This window comes from Parasteatoda tepidariorum, chromosome 6, assembly GCF_982258835.1.
Source record: "Parasteatoda tepidariorum strain Cologne lab strain chromosome 6, Ptep-v5.0, whole genome shotgun sequence".
In the NCBI taxonomy this organism is placed as follows: Eukaryota; Metazoa; Arthropoda; class Arachnida; order Araneae; family Theridiidae; genus Parasteatoda; species Parasteatoda tepidariorum.
Genome location: NC_141760.1, coordinates 51848690 through 51862634, shown reverse-complemented (window position 1 = coordinate 51862634; position 13945 = coordinate 51848690). Strand labels below are relative to the sequence as shown.

The following is a 13945-nucleotide window of genomic DNA, read 5'->3' as shown; positions in this document are numbered from 1 at the left end:
TGTGTTTGTATTTCATGATCGATGAAATTTGACGTCACATAACAGGACAACAATGGTGCTTCGGCAATTTATCACGTGCAATTGTTAAGGGGACAATTTATCGCGCATGAATCGTCACGGTGACAGTTTATCGTGGCCGCAATTTGTCGCTGGAACAATTTAAGGAGGGCACAAAATGAAACTAGCAAAATAAAAAGTGAACAATGCGCGAATTGAAAAATGGACCACCCTTAATAACTTCTGATTGGATCATCCCATTCTTCTGATTTTCAAATATGGTCCTCATAGTTTGGTCATCCAAAGTTTGGATCACTTATTGTTAATTTTAGATTTTGCGTATTTCGCCATATCTCGAGAACTTTTTAAGCGATTAGAAAAAATTTTGCACCCAATAAAATTCGCTCATCCAGGGAAACTTTCATGCAAAATATAACTTTTATTAAATGTTTATTATTTTTTATAATTTTATTTAAAAATAGTCGAAAAAATTTTGAATTGCAAGGTATGTAATTTCTTACTTCAATTTTCTCTTATTCAATTTTAAATGGCAAAATGCAAAATTTGAGCAAAATCAGTCGATAATAGTTCCTCAAAAATCGAATTTTAAAATACTCGTGCTTCCAAATATTTTAATACGGTTAAAAAATTCTCGAGATGTAATGAAAGACGCAAAAAGTAAAATTAACATTAAGGGATCCAAACTTTAGACAGCTCTATTGACCAAACTATTCGGACTATATTTCCCAAATTGCGGCTATCCCCTATATATTATGGGGGTCAGAAATCCGAATGCGTTAAAAAAAAGGTCATACTCCGTCGAAAAAAGAAGTCAGTTATTCAGAGAAAGTATACATTCTTGTGTCTGATTTGGTAACTTAAAATTTCATCAGCACTAATTAATTAGCATACCCTTTTTATGGGTACAATTAATGGACTAGGATGTATTTCATGGAAATCGTAAGAAATTGTGCTCGCGATCAATTATGCCCTCGACAAATCGAGCTCGCGACGAATTGTGCCTACGGTGGATTGTCGTTAGGTCGAATTGTGTTAAACAACTAATTGTCTTTGCGACGAGTTGTATCCAAAACGAATTGTGCTCAGAATGAATTGTCAGCGCTACAAATTGCCTACGGCAAACTGTACCCGCCCGCAGAATCGATAACAATAACGAATAAAAATAAAATTTTAAAAAACGGTGTTCAAAAATTTCATGCAAATTTTATAAGTCACTCAGATTTAGTCCATGGCACGTCCGTTATATTTACTATCAATGACTTGATTTAGCATAGACGAATACAAAATTTTGTAAAATTCGCTGAAGGGAATTTTTCGAAAACTTCATCGAGCAGACAACTGGGAGCAAAACTCAACAAAATGTCACCGCAAACTCACGATTTCGATGACATTACTACTAACTCGAGAACTCAAATTGCAACTGAATATCTTTGTCAGATCATAAAACGAATTTCAGCCGTTTTTAAACTGCAACAAGTAAATCTTATCGCCAATTAAAATTTTGACCACTTTTTGACACTTTTGAAAGAGGAAGAAAAATAATAAAATAAGGTTTTGAAGTGCGCAAATTCTATTTTTATCACAACTAAAATATCAAACAAATCATTTTCGCAGTAATTTTGTATCAACACCTAAAATTTGCCCACGTGTTTTTCTTTTTTTTTAGATTTGATAAATAAAGATTTTCGTGCCCGATTTGAAATTTTAATGATGGACGACATGTTTTAATAAAGAAATGTATTTATCAGGTTTGTAATTCTTAACGTTTTTTAGAATTATCTCATGGTTTTGTCAAAGAAAATCGTAAGGGCAATTTTAATTTCTTCAACAAATATGAGTTTTTTTTTTTTTTTTTTTTTTTTTGCCGTAAAAACTATTCCACAGAGAAGGGAGTAAATGAAAATTTCCAACAATAGTAATATTTTTAAGAAATCTTGCGGACATGCCTAACAACACTTTAATTATTTACTTATTTCACACAATTCAAATCGGATACGAACTGCCTCCATCACTTAATAATAATTATTATTATTTCAATACTTCATAACTAAGCAGCTAAAGCAAAACGCTCACTACCTTGAAAAAGATAGCCAAAACTGCTAGTGTCTTTCCTCCATTCGTAGTATTTTTCAGACTTTCAAAAACCAAGTGAGTCTAGAAATAAAATACAAACAAAATGAACATGTATCTCTTAGGTGAAATTTTTATTTTGAACATTACTCAAAAGGCGTCTTAAAAATATTCATCACAGTTTAAAAAACATGTATCAAATAATGGATACAGCTCAAAATGCGTCTTTAAAATATTTATCACAGTTTGAAAAACATGTTTCAAATAATGGATATAACTCCAAATGAGTCTTTAAAATATTTTTCACAGTTTGAAAAACATGTTTCAAATAATCGATATAGCTCCAAATGCGTAAATAATTGCCACGGTTTAAAAAAACATGTTTCAAATGATGGATATAGCTCCAAATGCGTAAATATTTGTCACAGTTTAAAAAATATGTTTCAAGTAATGGATATAGCTCTAAATGCGTCTTTAAAATATTTGTCACACTTTGAAAAACATGTTTCAAATAATGGATATTGCTCCAAATGTGTAAATATTTGTCACAGTTTGAAAAACATGTTTCAAATAATGGATATAGCTCCAAATGCGTCTTCAAAATATTTGTCACAGTTTGAAAAACATGTTTCAAATAATGGATATAGCTCCAAATGCGTCTTCAAAATATTTGTCACAGTTTAAAAAACATGTTTCAAATAATGGAAATAGCTTAAAATTCGTATTTAAAAACGAACTAGATTTTCGTATTTAAGATAATGAAAATAGCACAATATACGTGTTTAAAAGAATTAACACAGTTCAAAATGCGTGTTTAAGAGAATTGATAAAGCACAAATTCAATGCTAAGTGAATAAATTTTTTTTAACCTCAAATCAAATCCATTTGGAATTTAACTTCCTTTTTGTCAACATTAATAATAATCATTATGGAACAGGCTGTCGAATTGAGTGGTTGAGGTTGTTGACCATATTACAATTGTAACTTTTATTTTAAAATCTAAAGATCACTACCAAGAAATTTAAACAACTGAAAAATCTGGAAGAAAAAAACCTTTATCTTCTCAATATTTTGGACTGCGTACCCTTTTGGACTGCGTACTCTTGCGTACCGAAAAATTGCCACCTAAATAAGATATCTTTAAACGCAAATATAAGTTAATCTTTAAAAGGGTAATTATTAATAGTAATAATTTGAATTTAAATACATATCACTTTGATAAATTAATGAGATAGAAAAATTGAACTTGTCTCAAAATAAAATTATGAACTTTTAAAGTTTGCTCAATTAAAAGTTATAATAAAAATACGTATGATGTCACTTATATATTAAGAATTTATTGAGATTTTTCATGAATTCTTTAAAAAATAAAGTTAGAACTGTGGTTTGAAAAACATAGTCAAATGCAATACCCATTTTCTAAATAGCTTTATACTCATCTTCATTTTCTTTAACACGCATTTCACGCTATGGCTTCCAAAACAAAAAGTCCACTAATAATTTACTCAATATTTCTTAAAAAGTACTGAAGGTTAAAAAATTCTGATAGAAAATTATCAGACCAACTTTTCCACGCACATAAAATAAATGAAAAGGCTAAGTTGTGTAATGTGCGCGTATCACAGAAATACGTAATGTGTAGAGCCCGGAAGTTCAGGCAAAATGCCATAAATGCCATTTTCTACCTTTTTTAAACGTTTTCTTCTGAAAATGCCTTTTTCTTTCCTTTTGTTCATAAATGCCTATTTCTGTCAAATTTAAAATTCTTCTGCAAAGCTTTTTGTGCTTTTGACCGAATATAAACGCAAAATGAAGAAATTTTGAAGTACAGAAATGGTTGACTGTCATCCGACGTATTGTAATGCATTTATAGAGATTAGGACTTATTCCTTTAGTCTTATTAATATTTCCTCTCCGTCTCTTCGTGGCGTCACCTTTGTCGTGGCGTCAGAAAACGTGGCGTCACATTCGCCCGATGCGCTTTGCAAGGAGAGAGAGAAAGGGAGAGAAAAGATTGAAGTTATTTTTACTTACAACCAATAGAATTTATTCTTACTTACGGCCCATATAGTCTACACCAGTGGTCGGCAAACTTTTTAGCCAAAGAGCCAAATATGAACATTACAACAATTTTTAAAACAAATTGGGAGCCAAATCTGCTTGTTTAGTAAACTTTTATTACACTAAATAAGTAGTACACTAAATAAAACTAAATTTCATACTTAATAAATATTTGTAAATGCGAACAATGTGCTTGCATCTCCTTGGAAAGTTTGAGTAAGTCAGATCTGTATGCTGTTGTTTTTAATTTTAGGCATGATTCCAAGTCGACGCCCGGTGGCTGAGCGGTAGCGCTTCGCGATGTCGTGCCACAGGTCCCTGGTTCGATCCTGGGGCCGGGCAAGGTTGATTCAGCCTTTCATCTCTTCAGTGGGTCGATAAATGAGTACCAAGCATGCTTGGGAACTAAACACTGGGGGTTCCGCGTTCGACTGACCACCTGACCAGAACATCTGCTCCTGCACCCCAGAGCATACCTGCTAACTCTCCCGTATTTAAACGGAGATTTTATTTTCATATTTAAAGTGGTAGTAAATATATACTATTTTTTCTTTTATAAATTTAATTTTTAAATGATTTTGATCACCACTATTCTTGCAAAAATTAAGCTTATATATTAATATGCGTTACTATCATGGTTGTCAGCTAATGTTTCTTCAAACACAACGTAATTTTTTGCTTACAATTGAAATTTTAATTCCATTTTACTACCACTGGGAAAAAGCGTAATGGAAGGGATCAAAAGTTGGCAGGTATGCCAGAGCCCAAGGTCAAGAAAACTGAGATGGGCACAGTAGGCATTGGCCCTCTATGGGCTGTCGCGCCGCTGAGTTTAGTTTGAGTTCATGATTCCAAGTTCTCATCAATAAGAGGACTTCTCAGTTTACTCTTGAGAATGTACATGCTTGAAAAAGATTGTTCGCATATATATGTAGAACCGAAAAGGGAAAGAGCAGCAAACACGAGCTTTATCAGCTGATCGTAAGAGTCAGAAATACTATTCCAAGCGTTGAATATGATCATGTCTTCCTTCTCCAGGTCATTCAAAGCAGACCACTTGTGTTGTGATGCCAATTTGTACCCCCACTCCTTTAGAAAAAGTATGTGCGCATGCTTGTGGTACTTTTGCATCACACTGGTGTACGCCGAAAACATGCGAACAATCTCAGCCTGTAGCTTGTGCATGGTTTGTGTTTACGTTTACGAAAACTAATAAACTTTAACTCGATGTTCGTTACGTATTTTTACTACAATATAAAATTTTAATTACCTATCTATCTTTTAACTTAAACAAAAAATTATACATGTTCTCGATTTATAGAAGAATTTTAATTTATCAAAATAAGATGTAATTATTTTTCTTACCAAGTTTTTTTTTAAATGAAAATATTATTGCGCCTTCCGTGGATATTTGTGCCAGAGCCGCACTTAAGGAGCCAAAGAGCCACATGCGGCTCCGGAGCCGCACTTTGCCGACCACTGGCCTACACCATCGAATAACTCGTATGCTCTCTTATCTACAAAACGAATTCACCAAGCTGGTTGAGCACATTGTAGCAGGAGCACGAAAAAGTTTTCTAGTACTAGTTATTTCAAAAATGCCTAAAGCAAAAGCCTGCACAAGCAAAAAACTGGACAGTTTTGTAAAAGAGTTTGGGTCGGATGTGTTTTCTACTGATTTGAGCATTCTATTTTGTAAGGCATGCTAGAAGTCAGTAAATTTTGAGAAGAAGTATTTTATATCTCAGCACTTGGAGACATCTAAGCATAAAACAGCAAAAGATAAAAAAGCTGAGAAAACACCGACTCTGATTCCCACCTGTTTTCAATTATCTTCTCGCAAATCGGAATTTGCAATGTATTTATGCAGATCATTTGTAGATGCCGGCATTCCGCTGTGGAAACTTGAAAATAAAAGCATACGAGCTTTTTTGCAAAAATATACAAATCAAAGTGTGCCCTGTGAATCAACTTTAAGGAAAACTTATTTAGATGACTGTTACACCGAAGTTCTTAAAACTATTCAAAATAAAATCGGAACGAAAAACATATGGCTATCTATAGATGAAACGACAGATGTAACTGGACGATATGTTGCGAATGTTATTGTTGGTGTTATGGACCAATTTGAAAAACATAAAATCTTTTTGTTGACATCTGAACAGTTGCAAAAGACTAACAGTACTACAATTGCACAGTTGTTCACTAATGCACTGGCTTTACTTTGGCCAAATGGTACTGAGCATGAAAGAGTGCTATTATTTCTTACAGATGCAGCCTCCTACATGAAAAAAGCTGGAAATGCCTTAAAAGTTTTGTTTCCTAATATGATCCATCTAACGTGCCTTGCTCATGCATTGCACAGGATAGCAGAGGAAGTAAGAGGTCTCTATCCTGAGGTAGACTCGCTTGTTTCTAGTGTGAAAAAAGTATTTGTGAAAGCCCCTTCAAGAGTTAAAGTGCTCAAAGAAATTGCACCAGACATTCAATTACCTCCTAAACCGATCCTTACGAGATGGGGAACATGGATTTCAGCAGTCTCATACTACTGCACAAATTTTGAGGAAGTTACTCGAGTCCTTACCAGCTTTTCGGATGAAGAGGCAATATTCATAAGAAAAAGTAAAAATCTGCTTAGCAGTTCTAAAATAAAAAATGAACTGACTTTTATTTCAACTTATTTTGGGAAGCTCCCTGAAGCTATTGAACACATGGAAAAAAGAAATATGTCTTTGTCCGAGTCACTAAAAATTTTCGACAATACTATTGAAGAACTAATGTCTGTGCCTGGACCAGCTGGTGACAGAATAAGGAAGAAATGTGAAAACGTCATCTCTGCAAATACAGACTTTGAATGCATCAAGGACATTGCAAAAGTACTTTCTGGTGATACTACAGTTGAACTTACCATATCTCCTACCATGGCAAGTTGTTTTAGGTACGCACCCATAACCTCTGCCGAAGTAGAAAGATCCTTCTCTTTGTTTAAAACTATATTGACTGACAGGAGACAAAATTTCTCTTTTGAAAATTTGAAAAAGCATCTAGTTGTGATGTGCAACAACAACCAATCATCAGAATAAATCTGCATACAATATTATTGTAAGTACGAGTTTTCAATTTTTATTTCACACCTACGCAGTTGAGGATTTTTTTTGTGCAATTATGTCCACTTCTTTTGTACTATTGCTACGACAGTCGAGTGAAATGAATATGTAGGTATACCGGATGCGATATTCCACTATGACTAACTCTGGGGCACTTCTTCGCCAAACTGCGCGATAACTGCTTAATTGTTATGCGCGCATATCTACCGAAGAGTCTGTGGCAACCCTTCACTGTAAACAAGGAACATCGTCTTTTTAAACTTGATTATCGTCTATATTTTTACTATCGTATTTATTTTTATTTAATTTTCCCCTTCTATTTCAGCTTAGTGTTGATAAAAGATGCAAAGATTAATTGTTTGGTTGAATACCTGATAAATGCAGAAAAGATACAGGCAAATATTTGGTAACCAATTGCGACTCGTAAATTCTATTTCGGCCAAAATACTATACATTGATTATAGTTTAAACAGCTTTTTAAATTAAAGCATTCTATTTGCAAGTTTTCCAAAAGATATTAAGTATAATTACCACTTTATTATAAATGTTAAATTTTAATAACGTAAGAGAATATACCTCTTAGAAACAACTTTTTACCATGCTATTTCTTTTTCCATTTTTGCACATTTTTTCCCACAATATATAAATATTTATTATAACATTCGGAAAAGGAAATCAGATGGTTATCAAATTTATAACTATATTTAAAATTTAATTAATTTAATATGCTTTTATATTTAAAAATTAATAAACACTAAAAATTTATTATGCATAAATACAACTGTAAGATTTCCCACCACTAGATGGCGATACGAGATATGAACAAAACTTCAGAATTAATTAAAAAAAAGAATCTCTCTCTCTCGTTTTGGGAAGGAGAGAAGCGTTTTCGACGATGTCATTTAGAATTATTTTTATATACTTAATTTTATGTTTGTGATGTAGCATAATTAGGTGTTTAAATAAATTTGTTTTAAGCCAAGAAAGGTTTAGCGTGAAAATTATTTCACACTATGAAAATTGGAAAAGAATCTGCAAGTTTTACTACAACCCATGGATTTTGTTGCTCAAAATACATCAATTGATATCGAAATGTATTTATGTTCGACCAAATCAAATATATTTGGTTTTTGAGGCAAATAAGCAAAATAATTTTTGCATTATTACTATTAATTCTAATTTACCATATCTTTTTCACTTCATAAATTTTAAAAAAATTGTAGTTTCTCAGAACATAATCGAAGACAAATGATTTCAAATGTGTTTTATTTTTATAATTAAAAATTCAAAATAATCTAAATAAATGAAAAAAATTAAAAAACACTTTTAAAAGAAATGCATGTGCATGAAAGAAAAGAATTCTCATTTCATTTAAATTTTAGTACATAATCATTAAAATAAAATGTACTCATTGAATTGCAGCATATTTAGTATTTTTCTCAACATTTTGTGGTTGTCTAAATGCTACACCATATAATTAAGCAATATATTTTATTTGTGAATCAAGTTCTGTTTAAAAATGTTTACTCTTTAAACAAAATTAAACGTTATCGCACCCTAATTAGTGTATAATTACTAAGGCCCGGATTTTGATGACATTTGCATTTTTTTGCATTTTTTGCATTTTTGGACATTTTTTGTCTTTTAGAGCATTTTTTTATATTTATAGGGCATTTTTCTTTAAATTTTGGGGCATATTTTGCATTTTAATGCATTTTTTAAAATTTTTTGTTAATTTTTTCCAATTTTTATTATTTTTTTTTATCAATTTTCATGATTACACTGGCTTCCAAACAATGAAGAAAATCTATAGGATATTAACAGGTGAAGCAAAATCTTTTCAAATTGAAGAAGAATTGTCAGTAAGTGAGACCGTCTTTTTCAAGTACTCACCCATAACATCAGTAGACGTTGAAAGAAGCTTCTGCAGGAATGAAAATTTGCTTTCAGACAAGAGACGCTCGTTTACATTTCAAATTATCAAAAAACATTTAATAATCCAATGTAAGTCTGATATTTAGTAATATTATGAGATGGAAGTTGTTATATTCATTAAAGTTTCTATACAAAATAAAAATATTTTGGTGTCAATATATTTTCCTTTTTTTGTTATTTTAGGATATAAAACATATTTTTCAAACTTTAATGAACGTAGAACAAGTATTGCAATGCTTTATATTTTTTAAATGACTCATTATAATTTTAAAGAGCAAAACATTTTTTTAGTTCAATATTTTTGCTTTATTTAAGGAACTTTTGCGCAATTTTTGAATTTTTAAGGGCATTTTTTGCCCTTTTTAAGGGCATTTTTTGCACTTTTTAAGGGCATTAGTTGAGATGTTTTAGGTCATCAAAATCCGGGCTCTAATAATTACAATATTTTATGTTTCACCTAAAGATTTAAAAAATGTGACTGACCCAGTTTGAACATTGTAGGTTAAAATATGGGAACCATACTGCCCAAAACAGAAAATATTAGTTATTAAGCAAATTCACTTAAGAAAAAATGCTCAGTGACTGTTTACAGGATATTAACTTTCTACTGGAATGAAATGTTGATAATTTCATATTAAAACGGTGAGACTATAAGAATCGTTGGGTTTTCTTTTCGAGGAGAACCATTGTTTCTTGCTGGTAAAAAAAGTTGGTCGAAATTAAAATAAAAACTAGGCAAAATTTAAGACACTGAAAGCAACCATAGCGAAATAATTCGTTAGTTTTCTGCATTGAGTTTTAAATTAAATTAAAATAAAAATTATTACTAAATGTATTAGTTTATCCTTATTCACCATTACAGTAAATTGGATTGTATTTAACTCATTTTGAAGACATTTTTTATTCAGATTTTAATTACTTTTTATTATTAATATGACTAGTAACTAATAAGTAAATATTTAAATAATTGGCATAGATAAAATTGTTCGTATTAATTCAGGTCTTATTTTTGATATTGATGAGTTATTTTTTAAATTGCAAAGAAGAAATCAAGAATAATTTTCAACAACTGATTGAAATATGGATATATTAGCCGTAATTTTTTATAAAAGGTATGGTAATTGCTGTTTAGGTTTAGTGCTAAACTTCTTGATATTAATTATTTTTGTAGCAAATTTATAAAAAAAAAAAAAAAAAAAAATCAGCATTTAGTTCTAAGCGGAAATATGATTCTATAGATGAAATCATAAATGGAAGAAATGTTTATTTATAAATATAATGAAATTGCGTTGCGCCACGTAAATACAAACTTATAGTTGTATAATTAATTACTGCTCCATTCTTACGTTACTTGAATTAAAAAAGAAGTTGCGTTATATGAAACAATTAACGTGAAACTAAAACATATGAAAAATACAATTTATATATCTTAAGTAATTTTATTGTTCATTTAAATTAACACATTTTTGTACAAATGAGTTCCACCGATCATTACTTACCATAAACAAACACTACTTGCATTCGTATAAAAAAAATAAATAATAGCGGCTGAAGTTTAATCTCGTACGATTCGAGAAAGCGTGAGATTCATTGATTTGGCGGGTTAAGAATTCGCACGCCAAACAGTGCCAATTGGAGTGCCCCAGAGTTAGTCAAAGTGGAATATCGCATACCGGATACTTCTATCAACTTTTTTTTATGCCTTGGATACCCGTATGGGCTTTTAGGCATTACCAACTACCATTTTGCTCCAATTTTAAATGCCTTTTTTAAGGGCCTATTTCAAGCTTTTTAAATGCCTTTTTGCCTGCCTATTTTTGCATTTTTTATTGCCTGAAATTCCGGGCTTTAGTAATGTGTTTCATTTGTGTGTAAAGAAACGAACATCAGCTATAATTAGTGAAAAACTTGAAGCAACACAAGAAAATCATTTAACAACATGTGAAAAACATGAAGCAACACATAAAAATTATACAACAATGCAAAAGATTTAGAACATTTCAGTTGTTTTTCAAGGAAAGACAGATTTAGAGTAAAATATTTAAATATCAGAATTTCACCGAATACAAGACGATTTTAAATTGATCATAGTTTTAATCATTATGTCGAGTAGAGAACACATACAACAAAAATATTTTCAAAATTCTGAATCTTTTTTTCGAGCATTTTTTTTAAAAATAACACAGTGTGTGAAAAGTGTTTTTTTACCAAGATCAATAAAATAATCATACTAATAATAAATCATAGTTTTAGTGCCTCAAACACATAAACAAAAATTTTAATTTTAAAATACATATCTATACCTATGTTGCAGCCTGAGCCCTCTAGCGTCAGAACACGAAGAGGACGAGAGAGTTTTTTAAAAAGGAAAAAACAGTAGTTGTAGAAACGAGGAACGCGCCTTACCGAACTATCTTACTAAAAACTTATCATCATCTCTTAGCTATCATACTTCATTAATGTAAATTCATCATCGTCATATTTGTTAATCAATCCAATAAATGTTTTTATAGTTATTCAAATTGATGATCATTATAGATATTTATTGTTAAATATATTGCATGCCAACCCCGAAAACAAAAGAGTATGGTTGGTCTTACTGCTTCGTATCATCACAGCAAGGTAAGTGATACCTTCCCTTGATTCATTTTTGGAAGTAGTGACGCCTCCAGTATAGAACAACCTATCTCCATTTAAATATTTGTCTAAATAAAAAAACATCAATATTCATAAAAATATTATTTTCAAACAAGCTTTATTTCATATAACGGCAGAGCCTTCGGAAAACAACCTAAAAATATGCTTATAAAAATAACTTTCTAAAATTCGAACTTATGCGAATTCATCTGCGGGTTAGTTTCATCTAAAAAGTCTTCCACGGAGACAAATTTCTCCCAATACTTGATGACATTTCTACCAATACTCGTGCCGCGGATACTCCACCCTTTCAATTGGATAAGTGCTCTTAGGCAACTGAGGTATTGTCGTTAATAGTGGTCATAGCAAGAAGAAATAGAGGTTTCTATCTTTGAATTGATGGTTGGAGACATATGACTCCTGAACAGGAGGTCATTTCCTGCTTGTGAACTTTTGAAAGTATAACAAGAACATAATTATGCTGTTCAAAAGCATCTAAATTGACATTTACCAATTGCTATCCAAACAAGTGGAAAAATAAATGGATACTTTTCGGTTTGCGGGCTTCAGGGAAAACTTTTCTTTACTTTGTTTTAATTTTTCTGTACGTCCATTTTGTTCAGTTTTAAAAAAAAAAAAATTTTTTTTAAATATTAAAAAAAATAATAAATTATAATAATAAACAGAATATGCTGTGTTGTGTGTTAATTGTAAACGTGAAGTAAAATTGTCACGCATGTTATTGGTTTTTGTTCACAAATTTATTATTAGGTCATACAGAAAACTTCATTTTACCTCCAAAGGAAATTGAATTCCATTAATTCGATGCTCAGAACCATCACTATCCGAGATACCCCAATGGAAATGAAGTTGCCGGAACAGAAAGGTATCATCTAGTCCACCCTCTTTTATGGCAAAGCTCCTTTTGTTACTGCACTTAATTTCAACTGCAAAACATCGTAACATTTTAGTATTAGCATATTACACTAGTGCAACTTCTACAAGTTTTTTTTAAATGAGATGTTCGGCACTCTGACTAGTTCCTAAAATTTTGTCATGTGTATGAATTTTACTTTTATAACTTCTAATTTGTGAACAGACAACAGACCAGAATAGTATTGTTTTTGCGTTTTGATAGTATGAGAGGGATTTGGTGTGAGAGTAAATTTTCATGTCTACAATTGTGATTGATTCCTCAATACATTTTAATAGCGATAAATGGTAATTTTTTCTTTTTTTCTCCTTCAGATTATTTTTTAGTCTCCTAATAATGAACGAGGGAAGCCAAGATGAACTCCTGTTTATAAAACAGAATAAAGATGTAAAATTATATGTAATAACATAAATTTATAGTGTGTAATAACATAAATTTATAGTCTGTTACAGTGCTTCTTTCAAATACGCTTCTAGACATGGTTTGGTTATGCATACCTCATACATGTTTAGACGATCAAACCACCACTAGCATAATGGTCGATTTTTTTTTTATTAGAAGGAACGTAAAATGTTTTTAATTTATACTTTTATATCATGAAACATACTTCAATATTTCAAAACTCAATTTTTTGTTTAACAATAACATTAACTGCCCTTAAAGTTTTCGCTTAGCAATAAGTGCTTTTACTGATTGTTTGGAGAACAGCACAGGAACGACCCTGGATTGAGAATCTGAGTGCATCGTTAACCAGTTTGCTTTCAAGAGTAAAAAAAAAGTTTCCTTGTACCACGTTAAATTATCTAATAACAAAATAGTCTTAAATATAATCAAATAATCTTAATTTTGATATTTTACCTGTTCGTCCATTGTTTAAAAGTCTAGGTTCACGTAATAGGAAGTCAAAATTTATGAAGCGAATGCATTTTATCCTCTCACTTTTGAAGGTGGTGTCCGTATCAATGTCTACTGGCGACTGATAATTACTGCTGCATGTTTTGTAAATTATATCCCATTCATTTTGACCTAAAAATGTTGGGGGGAAATGACTCACATAAATAGATATGTAAACCTTCATAATAATGCACATAATTGTTTAACATAACGTCAGAAAAAGACAATTAATTAATTTATAGTAGACAATTAATAGTCTTTAATTTTCTACAATTCTTTAATTACATTA

The 13945-nt window shown here is 31.0% G+C and overlaps 1 protein-coding gene across 5 annotated transcripts in view; it reads right to left on the bottom strand.

Moving 5' to 3' along the window:
- LOC107457377 (putative carbonic anhydrase 3) overlaps positions 1 to 13945 on the bottom strand; it is a 60203-nt gene that overhangs the window by 6145 nt on the left and 40113 nt on the right. For 3 of the 5 annotated variants that reach the window (XM_016075530.4, XM_087165848.1, XM_043051553.3), the window contains exons 3-5: positions 13621 to 13788; positions 12624 to 12775; positions 2095 to 2172 (exon numbers count right to left, since the gene is read on the bottom strand). In XM_016075530.4, coding sequence (XP_015931016.2) covers positions 2095 to 2172; positions 12624 to 12775; positions 13621 to 13788 — 398 coding nt within the window. The remainder of the gene's footprint in view (positions 1 to 2094; positions 2173 to 12623; positions 12776 to 13620; positions 13789 to 13945) is intronic. The other 2 variants (XM_087165847.1, XM_087165850.1) reach the window with 2 other exon arrangements.